At 47.0% G+C, this 22,208-nt stretch overlaps 1 protein-coding gene across 1 annotated transcript in view; it reads left to right on the forward strand.

Moving 5' to 3' along the window:
* The window catches only part of DISP3 (dispatched RND transporter family member 3), a 47,467-nt gene that overhangs the window by 12,278 nt on the left and 12,981 nt on the right, over window positions 1-22,208 (forward strand). The window contains exons 2-10 of the mRNA XM_042051371.1: window positions 13,668-14,603; window positions 15,359-15,578; window positions 17,048-17,184; window positions 17,620-17,754; window positions 17,977-18,137; window positions 18,976-19,115; window positions 19,842-19,987; window positions 21,428-21,589; window positions 21,975-22,136. Coding sequence (XP_041907305.1) covers window positions 13,676-14,603; window positions 15,359-15,578; window positions 17,048-17,184; window positions 17,620-17,754; window positions 17,977-18,137; window positions 18,976-19,115; window positions 19,842-19,987; window positions 21,428-21,589; window positions 21,975-22,136 — 2,191 coding nt within the window. The 5' untranslated portion in view covers window positions 13,668-13,675. The remainder of the gene's footprint in view (window positions 1-13,667; window positions 14,604-15,358; window positions 15,579-17,047; window positions 17,185-17,619; window positions 17,755-17,976; window positions 18,138-18,975; window positions 19,116-19,841; window positions 19,988-21,427; window positions 21,590-21,974; window positions 22,137-22,208) is intronic.

Genomic DNA, 22,208 nt, shown 5'->3' on the forward strand with positions numbered 1-22,208 from the left:
GTGCTTGCAACTGGAAAAGTGAACCCTGCTTAAGTAATAATGGTGGAGCCAGCTCAGCCATCAGATCAAACCAGTGCTTTTCAGCAGCATGTGCATCTCTGGGCTCGTATCCCACCGAAACAGGCTCTGTCAGTGTTGTATTCTCAGGTGCAGGTTCTGCTCCATGGCTGAATTAAGTCAATGTTTTGAGAAGTGTTATAGGAGATTCAGGGTCAGGTATCCATGGCCTGTTTTACTTTTCCAGGAGTGCAAAACTTGTGAAAGTTGATAAGACTGATCAATAGTTAATTTATGCAAGCACAGTTAACTATTGGGAGACAGCAAATGTTGATCACAAAACCTAAGAAGCAGGATTCACCTTAATCTTCTCAAAATAAGAGGAACAAGAATTTACTTGAGACCAACACAGAAACCGCTGAATCATTCTACAAAGGACTGTGCGTGCTTCAGAAGAAAGGTGAAAAGTGCATTGTGTTGAAGACTACTGATCTTCATCAGAAAGACCCCTGAGGAAGAAGAGGCACCTTCCTCAGTGAGACCACCAGCACACACCATGCATGTGTGACACATATGCTAATGATATTAATGACTTCTGAGAACTAATTTGTATAACCACTCCTATCTCAAGGAATGTGATGACTATTCATGAATTTTACCCATAATATTGTGTTGTAGGAAGTGCCAGTGTGTGGTTTGGAGGAGTGATCCCCCACGCACCTGGTGCCGAATAAAGCAAATACCCGCTTCTTGGAATCTGTCTCTGAAGTGTCTCTTGGCCTGGTTTGGGTGATTCAACTGGCACCCCAGAGGGGACCCTAACTCTGCCTGGCTGCTGGATCCAGGGGTAAGCAGACCTCCCAGCCACGGCCCTGAATTTTCAGGGGGAGCTCAGCTGTCTCCTGGCTCATGGCGAGAGCAGACAAGGACCATCTGCACCAAATTAAGGTATTTGCTATTTTTTGTTGAGTAGAAATTCCCATGGGTCCAGGGTTCAAGTCCCCGAGGGTGGGTTGAAGGTCCCGAGGAGACTAGGTCTCCCAAAATTAGTCCTGGGCAAAAGGAATGGTACCTTTAAGGGGTTGGAGCCCCCAGGGATTGGACCCCACTCTTACGCACAAGGAAAGATACCTTTAAGGGGTTGGAGGCCCCAGGGGTTGGACCCCACTGTCATGCACTATCATATTTTTGTTCTGTCTGTCGCTGTTTTGCTACTGTGTGAGTGAGAACAGATGAGACGTGTTCCGGACACAAAGCGAGTGTGGAGCTCTAGCTGTGGTTCTGTAACCCGGAGCTGGGAGTGGCCAATGAAAAGCGAAGTGATTGGCAGTGAGTGAATGAGTATAAATCATATAAACTATTGGTTTGGAGTTCAACCTTGTTATCCTGAGGGAGGCGGATTGTATCACTGGAGGGGAGAGATTTTAGACATTAAATTGAGAACACCCAGACACGCAACCCCTTTTCTAATGTAGCTCCACGTAACTTCCCTCCTGAAATTCCGTGGAAACAGTTGTGAGGCTTGGACTTTGTGTACGTGTATTAATTGTGAGAGAAAGTGGTATTGTACTAAAAGAAGTGGGTGGTGTCCAAAATGAGGGTGTAAGTAATGTTAAAGTAAGGGGAGGGTGACAGAATAGTGAGAGGTTTATTGTGGCTTTAGTGTGTGGATCTGGGAGGCTTGGAAAGAAAAGTGGGAGGAGATGTGCAGGAAGGCTTGCGTGGAAAGAGAGAAGAGAGGGAGAGAAAAGAGAGGAACAGACAAAGGAGGCAATGGGATCATCAGAAAGCAAGGAAATAACCCAGAAGAGTCCACTGGGATGTGTGTTGGCACACCGGAAAGAACTAGGAGGAATCCCTGGAGGGACTATGAAAAAGAGCACCCTAATTAAATACTGTAACCAATGGTTGCCACTATACAAATTAGATGATGGTGAAAAGTGGCCAGAAAATGGGACTTTAAACTATAACACCTTACTACAATTAATGCTATTTTTAAGGAGGGAGAATAGATGGGATGAAATTTTTTACGTGGATTGTTTTTTACTTTAAGACGTAAACCAGAGTGGCAAAAACGGTGTGGTATCAGTTTGGCACCCCAGGATTCAATGGTCCTGCTTTTAGAAAAGGAGGCAAAAGGGAACAGCTGCATGAAGAGGTGTTGCTCATAATGCAATATAGGGCAGAGATGTTTAAAGCTCAAAACTGAGAGAGACCAGGATCCCTTAGAAAGCCAGGAGTTAATGAAATACAGTGGTGACACCCTAACATCAGGGACAACGTCCCCAGCATCTCTAACATCCCTGGAGGGTAGTGGGAACAAAGGGACAAGTGAGGCTAGCTCAGGAATATCATCCAGAACTAGGAGCAAGGTGCCTGTAGAGAAGAAGCTTATAGCACTGCTCAGACAAGTGGTAGGGCCAGATGGGGGAATAACAGAAGTTAAAGCACCATTTACAGCTCTGGATTTAGATACCTGGAGGGAGGCAGCCAGAATGTATAGAAAAGACCCTGAAGAGGTAGCAAAGAGGTTTGAATTAGTTGTTAGAAAGCAGGATGTTGATTGGGATGTTAATGCTATCAGAGCTAGCTGAAACAGAAAAAGCAGCTGTAATATCCACGGCAAGAACACATGTGCAGGGACAAATAGCTACTGGGATATTACACGGTAATGTAGATAACATTTTCCCCACGGAAGATCCACATTGGGACCCAAATGATCCACAAACATATCCGTTTTTGGTTAGATACAGGAAATTAATACACTGGGACTGCTAAACACTATACCTAAAATGTTTAATTGGTCATTGTTGTTCAGTATTCACCAGGAAACCACTGAGTCTCCAGACTCATTTGTAGAAAGGCTAAGGGATAATATGAGGAGACACACTACACTGGATCCAGCTTCTGAAATCGGGCAGTAACAGTTAATATCCTTATTAATGGGTCAGTCAGCGCCAGCTATACGCAGAAAATTGCAAAAGGTCAGGGAACCAGATAACGGGAACTTAGAGAAACTTTTAGCAGCGGCGCGGGAAGTTTATAAAAACAGAGCACAGCCCCTTATGGTCACGGTTGCCCAGGTTAGGGGACCGAGATTCCCCAGGGGTGGGAGGAGGCCTCCACCTGGGGGGCAAAGACAGCAATGCCCAGCCCCTAACCAATGTTTACTGTGTGGCCAGCTCAGGCATTGGAAGCGGAATTGTCCTATGAATCGTGCCGCGATTCCGACGACACAATCATCAGCCCCGCCAGAACCAGTGACTGTAGCACAACTGTATCAGTAGTGACAGGGACTGGCTGGTCCCTCCCTAGCCGACCCGCTGGTTAAACTTAGGCTAGGGGAACGGGAGGTGGAATTTTTGGTAGGTACTGGAGCCACGTTCTCAGTCCTGAATCAGACTTTTGAGTCCTATAAGCAATGATTATGTCCAAGTTATTGGGGCCACGGGGAAAACAGAAAAAGCCTACTTTTTAAGACCCTTAAAATTTACATTAGGTAAAAAGATGGGAATACATCAATTTTTATATCTTCCAAATTCACCAAAGCCACTGCTAGGCAGAGATCTATTAACTTCGTTAGAAGCAAAAACAGAATTTACAGAATAAGGAATGAGACTACAGGTTCCTGAGGAAAAATTAATTATGGCCTTAAGTTTAGCAAATTTCCCTGAAAGAGGAGAAATACCCATGGATAGTGAAATAACAGATCAAGTGATCCCACTAGTATGGGATGTTGAAATTCCAGGGAGATCAAAATGGGCTTCCCCGGTGATTACTGAACTACTGGAAGGTGCACAACCAGTGTCAGTTAAACAATATCCACTAAGACAAGAAGCACGAGTGGGAATAGAACCAATAATTGCCAAATTTATTGATCAAGGGTTGTTGAGAGAGTGTAGGTCTCCCTATAATACCCCAATTCTACCAGTACAAAAGCCAAATGGAAGTTATAGATTGGTTCTGGACCTAAGGGCGATAAATGCAATAATGAAAACACTTCATCCCGTAGTGGCCAATCCTTACACTTACAAAATTACAGAGTGACTGGGTGTGGTTTTCAGTTTTAAAGGATTCTTTTGTCTGCCATTAGCTGAAAGCAGTCAGGAAATTTTTGCCTTTGAATGGGAAAACCCCAGAACAGGGAGAAAGAGTCAGCTCACATGGACTGTATTGCCACAAGGATTCAAAATAGCCCCACGATATTTGGAGATCAATTAGCCAAGGAACTGGAAGCCTGGACACCGCCACTTGGAGAAGGTACACTCCTGCAGTACGTTGATGACCTACTGATAGCAACAAGGACCTGTGAAGACTGCAAGGACTGGACTGTAAGTATTTTAAATTTTCTGGGACTAAGTGGATATAGGGTCTCCTCTGAAAAGACTCAGCTAGTCCTCCAAAAAGTTAGATATCTGGGATATGAACTGGTGGGAGGAGAGAGAGCCTTGGGAAATAACAAGAAGGAGGCAATTTGTCAAATGCCCTGGCCAGCTACAACCAAAGAACTGAGAACTTTTCTGGGAATGACAGGATAGTGTAGGTTGTGGATCTACAACTATGGACTAATTGTGAAACCTTTATACCAACTCCTGAAAGAAACTGGGGGAACTCACCTATGCTGGACACCAGAGACTAATAATGCATTGATAACTCCGAAACGTGAGTTAATGCAAGCTCCAGCACTATGCATACCAGATGTCACTAAACCTTTTCTGTTGTTCTCACATGAGAGGCAAGGACTGGTGCTGGGACTTTTGGCACAGAAGCTGGGACCATACAAAAGGCCAGTGGCTTATTTCTCCAAGTAGCTGGACGTGGTCAGCCGAGGATGGCCCGCCTGCCTGCGTGCAGTGGCAGCCATCATCCTGAACATAGAGGAAGTTTGCAAGTTCACAATGGGCCAGCAGATGACTGGTTTTGTCTCTCACACAGTGTCAGCAGTGCTCACACAGAAAGGAAATCACTGGTTAATCCCATCTCGCTTTCTCAAATACCAAGCTGTTCTAACAGAATCGGAGGATGTGAGTACCAACATCTTAAATCCAGCAGCTTACCTCCAGGGCAAAGCTACTGAGGAGCCTGTACAGCATGACTGCATTGAAACCATGGAGGCAGTTTACTCCAGCCGCCCGGACCTAAAGGACTCTCCGCTAGAAAATGCGGACAACTGGTTCACTGATGGGAGCAGCTATGTCAAGAATGGTAAGCGGTTTGCTGGGTATACAATTACAACCACAGACGCCGTCATCGAAGCAAATCCGTTACCTGTGGGGACATCTGCTCAAAAGGCTGAGGTAATAGCCCTGACTTGAGCCCTGGCATTAGCTGAAGGAAAACCTATCAACATTTGGACTGATACAAGGTATGCCTTCGGGGTGGTACATGCTCATGGGGCTATTTGGAAAGAAAGGGGTTTATTAACCTCACAGAAGAAAGAAATCCAGCATGCTACTGAAATCTTACAGTTGCTGGAAGTGGTGCTAAAACCTTCAAAAGTGGCTATGATGCATTGTAAAGGACACTCCCAGGGAAGCACCATCCCTGAACTAGGAAATGCTATGGCAGACAAAACCGCAAAGTCAGTGGCTAGTGGGGTTCAGATCCAAGCCCTAGCTCTAATCCCTTCTAACATCCTTATGGGTGAAAACTCCCCACCATACAACACTGATGATTTAAATTGGATACAAGAAGAAAAGGGACAAATGGGAACAGACGGGTGGGCTAAAATAAAGGGTCTCATACCCAGAAAACTGTTAAAATTATTTATCCAGAGCGAACATTCTAAGACACATTGGGGAGCTGATGCTCTACATAACCACTTAAAGGACAAAGTGACAGCACCAAAATTAAAGGAGACAATTGAGGACATAACTTCCACTTGTGAAATCTGTCTTAAAAATAACTCTAATACCACTGTTAGGCTAAACACAGGGACTGTCCCTAAAGGAGCTTTACCAGGGGATGTGTGGCAAATTGACTTTTCTGAATTACCTAGAAGAGGGGGATATCTTTTAGTCCTCACAGACACTTCTTCAGGTTGGCCAGAAGCTTTCCCTTGTAGGACAAATAAAGCTAGAGAAGTTGTTAAAGCTTTAGTACAAGAAATTATTCCACGATTTGGGGTGCCTTGGGAAATTAATTCTGATACGGGATCACACTTTGTAGCCCAGGTGGTGGTGCAGGGAGTGAGTAGTCATCTACTGGGTATAAGCTGGCAATTACATGCACCATACAGGCCTCAGGCAAGTGGGCAAGTAGAAAAGATTAATCACTTAATAATACAACAATTTGCCAAAATTTGTCAAGAAACTAATTTATATTGGTATCAGGCTCTGCCCATGGCTTTGCTAAGAATTAGGGTAAAACCACGGTTTAAAGAAAAACTAAGTCCCTTTGAAATTTTGTATGGAAGGCCCTATGGAACAAATGTGATTCACAATGACAGTGTGGCTCTGTTAGGGCAAAGCTACTTAATAGATTATGTAAAGCATTTAGGTCAAAAATTACAATCAATGTGGACTACAGTTGTTAATTGTCAACCGCCACCACCTGATAAACCCTTTCACAATGTGAATCCAGGAGATTGGGTTTATGTTAAGTCTCTTTCAGGAGATCCACTTCAGGAAAAATGGGAAGGACCTTATCAGACACTGCTGACCACTCACACAGCAATTAAAGTACAAGGAAAACCAACTTGGATCCATTATACAAAGACAAAACCTGCGCCAAAACCAGAGTGGGAAGCAAGAACAGGACCTCTACGCCTTCAAATACAAAAAATCAACACAACATGATTTGGACCATATTAGTGGCACTGGTAACTGGGGCGGGTGCATGGGATCAAAATACATACTTTCTATTGCTCAAAGGTGTTGTTGAGAACTTTAACTGATTGCTGGATATGCTCCCAGCTGCCTGAAAATTCTGCTAGAGGCTTTCCTTTGGTTGGGACAACATTCCCTAATACAACAGAAATCCATGCTGCACTTAGTACTAATAACCTTTCACATTATGTCAACATATCCCTAGACCAACTTCAGTGGAAATTAGAGCTTGAGGAATCAATAAATGAGTCCTCACTGGTACCCTGTGTGCAGCGGTGCTGGGAGGAGTCTACACCCAAAAACTCAGGAGGAAATAAGATGGATTCCAAATGTGGGAGCTTAACATTTATAGGCAGCTACCCCAACTGCTCAAGTTTTTGGACCTATGGGGGGGGTTAACATGTAGAATAAGAATCAAACGAGATGAGGACCAAAGCCCAAGGGTTGGCCAGTGCCCTCATGACAGGGTTGGTACTGGATATATGGACACAGTGCCTATAAAGTTTTACTCTTAAGATGGCAAGGCCGCTGTGCGATAGGACGAGTATTTCCCCACATTAATGTTGTCTCTCAACTACAAGGCTTGCTCCAGACTTTTATACACAGCACCAAAAGGACATCAAACCCCTTGATAGATAGACCCACTGGATTTCACAGCTTTGCGAGGTGGTTTATACCCAGCCTCGGAGTAAGTGAGCTAGAAAAATCAATAGTGAATCTTTTCACTACCGTAGAAACCATAATGAATGCCACTGCAGATGCCATAAGAACACAGCAAATCGAGATTAAGAGCATGTCACAATTGGCTATACAGAATAGACTTGCATTAGATTTGCTGTACGCCAAAGAGGGAGGAGTATGTACAGTTATAAATACAAGCTGTTGCAGTTATGTTGATTTAAATAAATGCATAGAAACAGATTTGCAGACAATTCTGGACAAAACACAAACATTGCATCAGATCACCTTAGATGACACTTCTTGGGGGTTTAAAGACATATGGGACAAACTTACAGCGTGGTTACCCAACTTATCCTGGCTTAAACAATTGTTCGTAATAGTTATTTCTATAATTGCATTGTTATTTACTGTTTGCATTAGTAGTTACTGTTGTACAATTTTATGTACTTGGAATCGCAATGCTTATGCTCAATGGCAAAAGCACAAACTTAGAAGCAAGATAGAGAAGGGTACTTACTTTCAAGACGTGAGATGTGTAAAGAATTACAAATGACCAAAGAAAAAGGGGGGATTGATAAGACTGATCAATCGTTAACTCATGCAAGCACAGTTAACTATTGGGAGACAGCAAATGTTGATCACAAAACCTAAGAAGCAGGATTCACCTTAATCTTCTCAAAATAAGAGGAACAAGAATTTACTTGAGACCAACACAGAAACCACTGAATCATTCTACAAAGGACTGTGCATGCTCCAGAAAGAAAGGTGAAAAGTGCATTGTGCTGAAGACTACTGATCTTCATCAGAAAGACCCCTGAGGAAGAAGAGGCACCTTCCTCAGTGAGACCACCAGCACACACCATGCATGTGTGACACATATGCTAATGATATTAATGACTTCTGAGAACTAATTTGTATAACCACTCCTATCTCAAGGAATGTGATGACTATTCATGAATTTTACCCATAATATTGTGTTGTAGGACGTGCCAGTGTGTGTGTTTGGAGGAGTGATCCCCCACGCACCTGGTGCCGAATAAAGCAAATACCCGCTTCTTGGACTCTGTCTCTGAAGTGTCTCTTGGCCTGGTTTGGGTGATTCAAAGTCAGACCTTCAATTAGAGGAAAATCGTATCTAATTCTCCCTATTGTTTTGCTTAACAATTCATGAAAGGTAGTCTACGCACTTGGTGACAGCTGTGTTGATAAGGGAGAATGGGGACCTGAGATAGCCCTTCTTGGTTGTATTTTAAAATTAGAATTCTGGATTAGTCTCAGTGATTCAAGTGTAGAGCAAGACTGTGGTTCTGTGTCCTGGTGTCCCGGTGGAGCTCTGCTTTAGTGTGGTACATTAATGATGCCCTCAAGTTGTTCTACATGGCCAGAACTGTGTGCAGCTCTGTGTCACAGAGACATGGCTTTCAGCAGGACCTGGATGCTCTTAGGATGTTTTGGAAGCACAAAAGCTATTTCTCTCCCTCTTATAGGAACTTCATGTAGCTAACAAAGGGGCCTAAAGCTGCCTTTAGTAGAAACTCCAGGAGATTTCAGGAATACAAATAGGAACATAAAACTGCTAGCTTTGCTCTGAAGCTCTGCCCATGGGAGAAACCAGTGTGAAGTTTAATTATTTTGTCAATGAGAATCTCCTATATTACAGAAATTGTCTTTCCCTCCCTTCTAGTCTTGTGCTTTCTTTCCTTTTTTCTTTCTAGTTTGCTGCTGTGCAAGGCTCCCTTTTCCCTGTAGGAAGGAACAACCGGGTAATTGAAATGGAACACTAGTGAAGATTTTTTTATCTGAAAGTCAGCATTAATTAGTCAGGTCAGTTGTAATTAGCTTCCTCATCTGTCACTGCTTCTCTCCAACTTGCCCATGACTTTCTTCTATCCTAGGTGTCACTGAAAAAGAACTGTCTTATGGGAGCTGCATGGGTGTTTTTCCTGGTTGAGGTGCGAGTGACAATCCCTATGGGGCTATTGAGGCTTAAGCTGGATCTCATCTGGAGGAAGCCTGTTTGCTTTGGAAATAACAGAGGGAAGCCCAAGAGATCTAAATGCCTACCCAAACCAGCTGAATCAGTGCCTCTTCTCTAAAGAAACAGACCCAGGGCTCCAAGGAGTGCTCTTATCCTCTGCCTCTTTCAACCTGGCCCAGGTTAGGCTTGTGCAGAAGTGAGGCAGAGCTTTAATGAAGGCTGCGGGATTAAGTTCTCTGTGTATATCCTGGAGCTGAAAAAGTAATTGGGCCATGATACAGTGCTGGGAGTCTCTGGATAGTGTGAGAAGTGATGGAGGGAAAACAGGCCAGCCCCCAAGTAGAATTCAAGCAGAAAAAATGCATTTCAATCCCCTTCTGACTAATTTGGGGGTTTATCTCCCCTGCCAATTCCATTTGCCCTGTTTTGGGTTGGATAAGCTTTCATCCTGACCCAGGCAGGATCTGAGGAAGGCAGCAAAGCTAGATGAGTCCCAAGGGCAATGCTAAGTGTGCCATGTCTGGCTTTGGAGCTGAATCACGTGATGAACTCTCTCCTGAAAGGAGTGCAGAGCTGTGGATGCAGGCATATGCTTACCCTGCATGCAGAGGGAGGTTGGCACTGCTGGGGACAGCCCAGGTGCTACTCACCCTGCCCTTGCCTCTGTCCCAGACCAAATCTTGATCCTTCCCTGACTCAGTTCTCACATGACTGTATATAAGGGCTTCTCCAGAAATTTCTGTGCTGGAGTTCACACCAGTGCCAGAATTGGTGCCAGTCTGCAGCTACAGTGTAACATGTTGGTCACCAGATATGTAGGTACCCATGTATTACAAATTGGGGGTTGCAGTCACCATGACAGTTGATGGAAAAGCCAGAGGGAGATGCCTGAGATCTGATCCTGATGCCTTGAGGGACTACCCAAAAACAGAGGCTAGACAAAATTAAGAGAATAAGAAGCAGTTATATTTATTGAAGGGCCTTCAGGTACATTAGGGCAGACAAAGCCCACCCAGGGGCTACACCCAAAATGGACAATGGGTCACAGGGTTTTCATACTTTTATAAGTTTGGTCCATTTGCATATCAGGGTTAATCCTCCAATTACAGCTTCAGGTAATGAAGTCATTTACCCCAAGTGTGCTCCCCCCAACTCACTTCTGTTTACATTTCTCGGGGCCTGAGACTGTAAGGTGTCCTTGAGTTTCAGGCCTAGAGAGGAATTGTTTTGTCTGATCAAAATGGGAGAACATTAGCTAACAGTCTATATGGAGTAAAGAATTACAGGATATGGAAAAATACAAGAGCTAAAATCCTAAGGCATCAATCCCATCCTTGAGTTGAGGATTTATTTCTTCGTTAAGAAAGAAGATGGTGTGATCCCTTTTCTGCTGCCTTATTATTATGTCGCTCTCTCTCATTTCCCTTTCTTGTCACATGCGGCTCTTCTGTCTCAGGATTAGAATCCTTTCCCTCCTTCTCCTCAGTAACTCAATAAAATGGGATGTTATTATGGCTCTTTACCTCTCTTTCTAAAGAGAGAATACATATACTTGTTCAGATCTCACAGTAACTCCTTTCTGTTGAAGGAGAGCCCAGGCCAGTGGGAGAAGAGTCAGGGGTAGAGGGGAGGTAACTGCAGGTACACACCAACCTGCCCAAATGGGATGAGTGAGGTTTGCACCTGAGTTCCTGCAACACCAATCTACGCTAATGTGAACTGGAGTTGTAGCTTGGCTGTGTGTTAGAGGCTGAAGGGTGACAGTCCTTGTCAGCTAGTGATGGAGGGGGGTCACACCAGCCAAGGGTGTGCTGAGGATGCCTGGCAAAGGTGAGCAGTGTGGGGTGGCCTGTGAGCTGGGGCCGACAAGGTGCTGTGTTGGGGGGGCTGGTATGCCAGCAGGCTTTGGACACATACCTTGTCAGCCTGGATGGGATTATGGCTGAGTTTGGGAGTGTAGAGTGTGAGAGAGAAGGCAGGATTATGGTAAGAATCTTCCAGGAGAGGATTAATTTGCAGATTCAGAGACTTGGGAAAGCCTCCTCCCTGTCATGATGCAAATAAGGCTCTGCAAGCAACAACACAAGAGCATGTGGATCTGTGTTCCCATGAACCCTGAGCAGTACCTGCAGTCCAGTGCCTGTCCTGGGCAGCATCATTTTTATGCTCTTGGCTTTGCCCCAGTGCCAAGGGCTCATACAGTGATCCATGTGCATTCAAGGAAACTTTCAGGCACTCCTTGGTTGTTTAGGATTATGCATCCTGAATATTAAAGAAATCTCAGCGGAGTCCAAAACCAGCTAGATTACTCCTGACCTTTCCAGAGGCTTGAAAAGAAACACACCCCTGCCCCCCGCTTGTTTTCCTCTTGCTGTCTCGGTCCTTCATGTGAAGGGGGCAACAACACAGAAGAGTTCTGTGAGCTGTCCTCTCTTCACCCTATTTCTCAGCCTGCTGAGGGTTGGAGGTCTGGCAGGAGAGGGACTGTGGCCATCTGCCGGCAGTGGTACCTGTCTGTTTTTGTACTGAGATGGCAGAGCAGGAGGCTCACATGTGCCCTCCTGCACAGTCTCCACAGTCTAGCTTGAGGTGGGTGAGCCACTGCATGAGCCTAACCAGGGTGAGGGGCTGGGAGAGCCCCTGCTCTCACACTGACAGGAAGGGTGGGATGTTTTGAGACGTGACCAGTTGCAGATTAAAGGCACTGATGAACATTCCTGCTTTCCTTGGTGTGGGCTGGAGCAGGGGTCTGGAGCTCGGAGGTTACCTGTTCTCCACAGGTTCTGTGATGAGGGGAACACTCTGCCCAGACATGCACAGATGCTGTTCAGACCAGACTGAATCCCATGGGAGCTGCTGTGGATCCCGTGAACTCTCTGTGAGCAAAGCCACTGGCATTGCTCAGACTGACCAGAGCCAGAGAGGTTGCTGTGACCCTTGCTGCTTTGCACAACACTCCTCTGCCAGGGAGCATTTTTGTCCCACTGCTTTTCCTCTTGGTCCAGGTTCATGCAGCTCCTAGGCCTTCTGAGGACCTAGAGTTTAAGAGGTACTGGCAATTTATATTTCTGCTGATATAAGGCCTGTTAAAATAGCAACACTGGTTAGAAGCAAAGCTCGTAAATTGTTTCTGGCCTGTGTGTAAATTGCTTTCAACTCCCAGGGTCAGGTAACAAACGGAACCTGTTTGTTCATTCATTCAGTGAGGGGGGCTACTGGCTTTGCTGCCTGGACCCAGAAAAGGGAGTGACACTTACAGGGTCTGGGCTTTGCTCTCAGGGACCACCACCTGTGGATCCCTGGCTTGGGAAGCCACTATGAGACACCCAGGGAAAGTCTGGGAACCTGGGAAACCCCTGCTAAGGAGAGCACCTCCCAGGGATTATCCCTTTCTTTCCTGACCAAGTCTGGGCTGATCAGGGAGGGTTTCCTCTTTCATTCCATGAAAGCAGTAACTGCTTTTTCTTCCTGGTTGTTCTGTGGGAATGGGAAAAATGCACTCCACTAACAATATCCCACAGGAGTGGAAGGAAGGCAGGTTGATCAGTCCTTTCCCTTCCCATGCTGCCAGTGGATATCCCTTCAAGGACTAGAGCAGGGTCACAGTGAGTTCTCAGAGGGGGTGGTGTGTGCAAGTGTGTGTCTGCAGGTGTGGGTGTGTGCATTTCTGGCTCTGTGTGCACACATATGCATGCTTTGTGGGAAAGATGAATACTGCTGTAAATAGCTGGGGGAAATCTATTGTCAGTTCTAAGGAGAGGAAGATACACTCCCTTGCATTTTGTATCTGGTAGCATGAACTATTCCTGGGTGTGAGGACCAGGTTAGCTAATTAAATGTTCCTGCTGCTGCAGTGTGAGCAACATACTATGAATCCCTGCAGTCTCCATGCCTGGTGCTCCTGGAGCCATGCAGAGCCTTCCTCTGCCACAGCACTGGGCTCTGGGACTGTCACTTGAACTTTTTCCTCTCTGGTTCCTCTGCCAGGCAGAGTGTGGGATACCTCATGGCAAGGCTGTTGTTTCAGTGGCTGTAGCAAATCTGTGGGGTTTGGAAGGAGTGCCCCTGGGGGAACTGGAGCGTGCCTCCATCCCAGCTCTGCTGCTGGGACTCTGTGGATTCACGGCTGTGCCTGTGACACCACTGCTGGGCCTCGCTGATTGTTCTTCTCTACCTGTGAACAGGTGCTGACATGGACACAGAGGATGACCCATTGTTACAGGATGCCTGGCTAGAGGAGGAAGATGAAGAGGTAGCCTTCAGCTCCCGGAAGAGGCAAGAGGGTGCTCTGTTGTGTGGGAAAAGCCCGTGCAGAGTCAGGCCCCTGTGTGTCACACTGCCTGTGTCTAGCTTCTGGAATATTGTTGGCTGGGTGTTTACCAACCCATACTGTGCTGGCTTCATACTTTTCCTGGGCTGTGCCATCCCTGCTGTGCTTGCTGTTGTCATGTTCCTCCACTACCCAGCCCTGGATATTGACATCTCCTACAACGCTTTTGAGATCCGCAACCATGAGTCCTCACAGCGCTTCGATGCCCTTGCCTTGGCCCTCAAATCCCAGTTTGGGTCATGGGGGAGGAACCGCCGGGATCTGGCTGACTTTACTTCGGAAACCCTGCAGAGACTCATCTTCGAGCAGCTCCAGCAGCTTCACCTCAATGCTTCCCATCTTGGGGTCAGTGCACGGGTCAAACGCAGCCCCCCAGAGGGCAGGATGAGCTCCCTGCAGCCCCAGGCCCACCTGAGCCCAGGAAACCAGACTTCCCGAATCGGGAGAGGAGCCCCGCGGTGGGACTACTCTAGCACTTACATCAGTGCCAACACACAGACACATGCTCACTGGCGCATTGAGCTAATTTTTCTGGCTCGGGGGGACTCTGAGAACAACATCTTTACCACAGAACGCCTGGTCACCATCCATGAGGTTGAGCGCAAGATCATGGACCACCCTCGCTTCCGGGAGTTCTGCTGGAAGCCCCATGAGGTCTTGAAGGACCTGCCCCTGGGTTCTTACTCCTACTGCTCCCCTCCCAGCTCCCTTATGACCTACTTCTTCCCCACTGAGAGAGGAGGGAAGATTTACTATGATGGCATGGGACAAGACCTTGCTGACATCCAAGGTGAGCTGAGGGCTGTGGGCAAGGGCTGGCATGTTCAAGGAATGCCTCTCCTCAGGTTCAGGCAGTCACTGGTGTGCAGCTAAGAGGGGTGACTGCCTTGTATGGAGAGGAAGATGCTGCTGGGCTGTGCCTTGAAGAATCGTCTTTTCTGCACCAGGGCCCCTTTTCAACCCTGCAACTCCAGTCACAGTTCACACAGACCCCCACAGGCAAGTGAGGGGGTGTCCTGCATGGTACAGATGTCTTCTACTGACCCTTGTCCCCTGTAGATGACTGTGGTTGACTAGAGCAATGCCACTGCTTGAACAGATGATAGGGATGAGCTTCCCTGCACTACAGAGCAGATTAAAGAGGTCTGTGGGGTGCTCCGGCAGCTTGTGAGTCACCAACTGGAAAGGCTCCTATAAGGAGAGGAGGAGAAAGGCCCTGCCTCCTCCTGCCAGCTCTGTACCCTGTACTGTGCACCTCTAGTAAAACAGAGGCTCTGGGTGGTGACAAAGAAGTGACTCATGAGGAGTCTATGGGTGTGATGTAGCTGTGGGATGCACCCCTTCATCTGTCACAGAACAGAAGCAGGATGTGAGTCTTTGCAATCCAGGTTTCCCTGACCTTCCTTGCTCTCTGGAAGGCAGCTGCAGTCAGCATCACTCTGACAGACAGGATGACTCCCAGTTTCCCTGTGGCAGACTAGACCCTGTGCCTTGCCAAGACAATTAAGCAGGACCTAACAAAAGTGGTGCTGCTTTCTCCTTCAGGGTCCCTGGAGCTGGCCATGACCCATCCTGAATTCTACTGGTATGTGGATGAGGGCTTGTCTGCTGAGAACATGAAGAGCTCCCTGCTGCGGAGTGAGATCCTCTTTGGGGCACCACTGCCAAACTACTACTCGGTGGAGGATCGCTGGGAGGAGCAGCGCCGCAAGTTCCAGAACTTCGTCATCACCTACGTGGCCATGCTGGCCAAGCAGTCCACGAGGTGAGGGTGTGTGCAGGTGGGAGTGCACAAGAGCAGGGAAGGGCAGAGGATGCAACAGACCTTTCAGGGTGCAAAAGCTCTGCCTTAAGGTTCACACCAAGGCAGAAGTGCCTTTTCCACTCTGATAGCCACATTCTATTTGGCCTCACTGGGAAGGCACCAAGCACAGAAGGCTTGGCATGCTAGCTTGGACTACTGGTCAGTCTCGAACAGTGGCCATGGCATAATGCTCCAGATGAAGGAGAAAAAGCATCTCCACTGAAGCTGGGCTCAGGCATGGAGTTGTAAATGAGGGTGGGGAGCATATGGCAGAAAACCACTCATATGCTCCCCTTTAATGCCTCTTCCTACTGCAGCAACATGCCAGAGACACCAATAGAGACAATGAAAGGGGGACAAAGTTTGAATCTAATGCCTGCCTTTCCACTGAGCCCTTGTCTGGCACTGGGTCTTTTTGCTTCCATCTCACAAATCCAGTTCCACTGGCTCAAACAGAGCTTCCTGCTCTGAGTTTGGCCACCACTGGTCTGATGCAGGAGATGAAATGGTCTTTACTCAAGGCCACTCAACCTGTATATCCAATTCTGCTTCTGCTTTTTGTACAGAGAGGTGGGGAGGGGAGTTTCAAGGCAGGATAATTTTCAGGAAATGCAGGCTTTTTTCACCACCAGGTCTGTATGACTTGGTTGAACAGAGTTTTGCTCAGTGCTTGTGAGCGAGAGATGATAAAATAGAGCTAAAAGGGCTAAAAGAGCATCCCAGTACCCTGGTAGCTGACAGAAGGCTTGTGCGTCCCAGTCTCTGTACCTTCTTATACTCCAACTTTCCACTGCCCTAAGTCTCAGTAACTCCCAGAATGAAGGGATGCTGATCTTCAAGAGCAGGTTGGAAGGCAGGCAGCCACGGAGCATTCTCAACATTGGGCTGGCAGAGCAGGTTGTGATTATGACAAGCCAAAAGGGAATTGAGGCCAAGGCTCAGTTCCGAAGCTTGGATCCCTGATAGCCTCCTATGGTGCAGCATTATTGTAGTCCTGGTTAAATTATGTTGGATTATTTCTGCTCTGTGCCTGCTTCCAGAGGCAGAAGCTGGTAAATCATGTGGTTTCTGATAAGCTCTCACTCTGCCTGCATCTGCTGTACTAATCTAATAAGCAGTGATTAGGATTCCAGATGGAACTGGCTTTGAAGGCTTCCGGAATTGTCTATTAGTGACTAAGACCCACCGTGCACTGGAGGAACTTCAGAAATATTAGACCTGCTCTTTATTTTTCTCCTTCCCTGTGTGAATTTCACCTCCAGGAGCAACTTTGTTCAACCTGCTCTCACTGCTCTGTTTTCTCAGAGAACTGCCAGGTTATTAGAGCAGTGACCTCCTTTTGCTCTGGAGGAGATACTGTGCTTTAAACCACCTGGCTCTCCTCCTTTTGCGCTCAGTTACTCCTCTTCTTTCATATCTTCCCACCCTAGCAAAGTCCAGGTGCTGTACGGAGGGACAGATTTGTTTGACTATGAAGTGAGGAGGACTTTCAACAATGACATGTTGCTGGCCTTCATCAGCAGTAGCTGCATAGCTGTCTTGGTCTACATCCTCACCTCCTGCTCAGGTAGGCTGGAGTCACGGCTACCCTGCTCTAACACAAATCCAAATGTGCCGTGTCTCTCTCTGTCTGTGCAAGCCTGGAGAGAGACTCTGATGCCCTGGCACCAGTGTGGCTGTGCGGCACAGCAGCATGCAGAAGCCATGCAAGCCAGTCTGATTGTCCAGAGCAGAGATTTGTGGGGAGGGTGAGGGAAGACTCACAGGAGATCAGGAATAAGATGCAAATTCCCATCTTGCTAACACTGGCATAAATCTGATGTAATTTTTTGCATGAGCCTCATGGGAAAGAGTCTGCAAGCAGTAGTCCTGCAGCCCTGAACTGTTCTCTGTCACCAACACACTCATGGGAACCAGTATCCTAACAGAACAGGTGGGAGGTGTCTGTTCTCCTGAGGTTGGCCAGAGATACTATTTTTTCCATGTTTCTTTTCTGCTGTAGTGTTCCTGTCATTCTTTGGCATTGCCAGCATTGGGCTAAGCTGCCTGGTGGCTCTGTTCCTGTACCACGTCGTATTTGGGATCCAGTATCTGGGTATACTCAATGGTGTGGCTGCCTTTGTCATCGTGGGGATTGGTAAGCTCATCTTTACTCAAAGCCTACCTGTGCTGCCTTGCCCTGCCTTCTGTCTGCAGGAGAGAAGAAGGTGATGGTGGCAAATGCAGACTGAATTTTCAGGCCCTTTTCCATTACCTGTAAGTGTAATATTTGCAGATCAAATGTCAAGGGGGAAATCAGATTTTTAGCAGATGTCACTTCTGTGAGCAGAGTATCAATATCTCTGCTGTCTTTTTCCAGGGGTTGATGATGTCTTTGTTTTCATCAATACCTACCGCCAAGCCACCCACCTCAAGGACCTGCGACTGCGCATGATCCACACTATCCAGACAGCAGGGAAGGCCACCTTCTTCACCTCCCTGACCACAGCTGCAGCATATGCTGCCAACATCTTCTCTCAGGTACCCTGCACCTTTGGGATTTGGGGTTTCCATTTCTGCCAAATGGCCTAGTAGATCAGGAACCTGCCAACACCATCTGTCCTCTCCTTCAGCACAGTGGGCTGCCAGACCTGCTTCTTACAGGGCTGTCTCTTACCTGCTGTAAGGCAGTGGATTATCCAAGGAAATGCTTCTGTGCCACTGATCAAACAGCATCCAGTGGCCACCAGGCTCTGTCTCAGTGCTTTACCTACCGGGCTTGCTGATTATCATGTGAAAAATGAGGTTCACTCTTAGTAAAATTTTAAGGAAAGTTTAATAAAAGGGACAGTTAGGAGACAATAGCAAAAAGGGTATTACGGCTGGGTGTTTCGGCAGAGCCAAAGGCACACCTCTGCATCCAAAAGATCGTCTTTAAAAGTACATCTCTTATTGCATATTCATTACAATCATGCATGATTCATAAATTCTTTGGAGTTTCTGTGTATCATCCCATCAGCCTTATCTTCCTTCTTGGCTCCATTCTGTCTCTGCTCCCTCCATAAATTTTTCTCTCTGGTTTCGGGTCTTCTTTCTCTGATAAGATACTCCAGGAATGTGAAGGCTTTCTCTGCCTATCTTTTCTAAATTGACTACATAAACAATAGAGATTCTATATCATGTATTGCAGAACCTAGGTAAAGTTTTTCTAACATTAAGGAACATGAAAAAACCAACATCACAATACATTCATAACAATCATGACTGAGGTCAGCGTGTGCTATTCTCAGGTTCCACCAGATATTTCTTCCTTGCCTGCTGTCTCTCCAGCAATCCTGCCCCAGTTGATCCCAATCTCATGTTCTCTCTCTTCATGTAGATCCCAGCTGTGCATGACTTTGGACTCTTCATGTCACTGATTGTGTCCTGCTGCTGGGTAGCTGTGCTCTTCACCATGCCAGCTGCTCTTGGAATATGGACCCTTTATGTGTCCCCATTAGAGAGCTCCTGCCAAGCCAGGTGAGCCCTGGAGCCTGTGGGTGGGAAGTTGTGGAATTTGCAGTCAAGGAGGTATGCAAATTCCTTCCCTGTCATCTCAGTTTATCCTCATTCCCCTCAGGCAGCTTGGCTTTGGCTCTGACAGAAGGGAAATTTAAGTTCTACCATTCCAGATTGGAGCAAAATGGAAGGGTCAAGTCCCAGTCTCATTCTCTCTGGTGTATGCACAGGTGTCTTCCATGAGCCAGACTCTGCAATGTCAGTCAATCCTCTCGGTTGAATCCTATGGAGCATTGGACCATTTGTTTCCTCGGAGCACTTAATGCACAGCTAAATCTTCAAGCAGTGGAGACACAAGCCCTGCGTCACAGACAGATCACCATTGCTCCCTCCTGTGAGCACAAGCAGGACATGGAGATTTGTGTTTGAAAGTCAGCACGTTTCCTCTTCCCCTTCTCCTTAGCACTGCAGACGACCTGGCCTGATTTTATTCATCAGCAGGGAGACGAACTGCTGAAACTCCCGTCACTCAGCACCCGGTGTCCATGGCTCAGCCCTGCTCTGTGTATCCAGCCCAGCCCTTGTCCTCTCACCACTTAGAAATGGAATTTGCTCATGGCAGTGCCTGTCGTCTTTCCAAGTAGTTGGAGCAGATTGTGGCTGTGCTCCTTGCCACTGAAGGAGCCCACTTCACAGGGTATGTGGCTTAAAACTCTTGCCTTTGTCTCCTTTCCTGCTTCGATCCAGCTGCAGTCAGAAGTGTACCAAAAAGAATGCCTTGCACCTAGCTGAAGATCTCTTCATTGCCTCAGAGGCCACCTCCAGAGCAGGCAGAGAGACCCTTCCCTACCTTGATGATGACATCCCACTCCTCAGCGTTGAGGATGAGCCTGGTATGTGTCTGCTGTGTGGTGCCTTTAGGGGGATCACACTGCCCTCTTCATCCTGCAGTTCTCCCTACCCCTGACACTGATCCTTGCCTCAGTTCCCTGAATTGTAAGTTGGAGATGGTGCCATCATGGGAGGTTGTAGGAGTCAGAATTCAGTATTTGTTGTAACTTTCCTTTGAGATCTTCAGTGGGTGTCAATGCATGCTTTCTGACTACTTTGCTGATTCTCTTGGGTCCACCATGGTCTGCTTTCTGTCTGGAATCACTGATTGTGACATGGATGTAGCCATGAAACATCTAATCCATAATGCCAGGACAGCTCACCTTGGAGTAAAGTTTTCCCCTCTTCCCTGCCATTTGGAGCACTGCATTTGGGAAGCAGGAGGAAGAACACTGTTGTTCTCCAGCATCAGCCCCCTACAGCAGCTCCTCCATCATGGTATGAAGAGGGCAGTGACTTGCCTGAGATCACATAAGCAATCTAGAAAAAAAGCCCAGAAATTCCCTATCTCTTGTTAGCAGGAGATAATCCTTCCAGCCCTGATCCCAAGAAAAAGGTGCTCACAGGGTCATGCTCTCTTGTACTTGGCTTTTAAAACTTGCTGGAATTTCTTCCTTTTAAAATCCCCAAGAGGAGTGGTCTGGGCAGTGAGTATCTTTCAGGCCTAGAAGCAAACTGGAACTGGAGGTAACTGAATCAATTCCATGGCATGTGCAGAGCCCTTGCTGCAGGGAAGGCTCTGAGATGCCTTTGACAAGCAGGTAGAGATGCTCTGGCTCTGTGCTTCCTTCGTATGCCAGAGCCACATGCAGTGCTGATGTATGGAAATAATCCCTCCCTTCCCTGCAAACAGCAGGATGTTTTCCTCCAGGGTCCCTGGGATGAGGGAACTATAAAGAAGCAAAGCAGCTTGTTCCAGTCAGTGACCAAGTGTGGTTTGTAGGTTGGCTATACAGTGTGCCGGGCATGCTTCATCCCACTACAGCAAGTGCCCACTTCTCACACACAGAGAAGGGGGCAGTTCCCTTTGGCATCCCTGATCTGGAGAGAAGAGAATCAGGGAGGAGCCAGGCTGCAGTCAGGAAGAAGTCAGCTGTGTATAATTAGCAGTAAGACATATTTAGTGGGACAGGGACAAATTCTGCTTGGCCCAAGAAGCATGCAGTGGACAGTGTTTGTGGGGTTTGGTAGAGGAAGGAATAGCCTGAAGTATAGATTTCGACTGAGCTATTGATTTACAAGTGTAGCTGTTGCATGGCAGTGACTTGACAAAGATGCTTCTTATAACATCCTGTGAGTCACTGCCTCTGCCGGGGTCTTACTCCATCTCTTTAGCTTGAATGAGTTGTGCAGCACCTTGCAGAAGATTTGATAAAAGAGAGCAGAGAGCTCTAAGAGACACTCAAGACACTGAGACTGCTTTTGATTTCTCTCTATTCTAGTCTCCCTGGAAATAGGGGATGTCCCCTTGGTGTCTGTGATGCCAGAAAATCTGCAGCTCTCTGCAGAGGAGAGCAACCGGGATCACTTGATAACTCATCTGCAGGAGCTGCTGGAACACTGGGTGCTGTGGTCTGCAGTGAAGAGCAGATGGGTGATTGTGGGTAAGGAAGGAGGCGGGTATTGCATCTACATGGATTTTAGAGGGTTTGACATTTCAATCAGTCTTCAAGCCTTGATTATTAGTGACAAGAGGTGGGAAAAGGGACATGGTAAATGGTTTCTAACACAGTGGAAGAGTGCTCCCAGAACAGTCAGTCCCTAAGGGACTTTTCCCCTTCTTCTCACTCAGATCTAAAGTGGCAAATCCTGATAGAATTTTTTCCAGGCATGGGCTTATTACAAGAAAGCCCAGATGCCAGTGTGCTTTAGTGGCTGTTCTTTTTCCAGCTGAAAATACCATCTTTCTACCACATGCCTACTCTCTGAGTATGTTTGAAGTGTGAAATGCATGTAAGGTCCCACACTTACCCAGGTTTCTCCTTGCAGGGCTCTTTCTCCTTGTTTTGCTCCTGTCCATATTCTTTGCTAGCCACCTCCATCCAGCTAGCCGTGCTCCAGTCTTGTTCCGGCCAGACACAAACATCCAGGTGCTACTGGACCTGAAATACAACCTGAGTGCTGAAGGCATCTCTTGCATTACCTGCTCAGGTGAGAATGCTGGTCCCCAAACCATGGTGGGTGCAGCCCAGCCTGGCCTAAGCCCTGGACTGGAGGAGCTGA

Source organism: Corvus kubaryi, unplaced genomic scaffold, assembly GCF_017639235.1.
Source record: "Corvus kubaryi isolate FWS band 111438036 unplaced genomic scaffold, C.kubaryi_AGA036_p1.0 75, whole genome shotgun sequence".
In the NCBI taxonomy this organism is placed as follows: domain Eukaryota; kingdom Metazoa; phylum Chordata; class Aves; order Passeriformes; family Corvidae; genus Corvus; species Corvus kubaryi.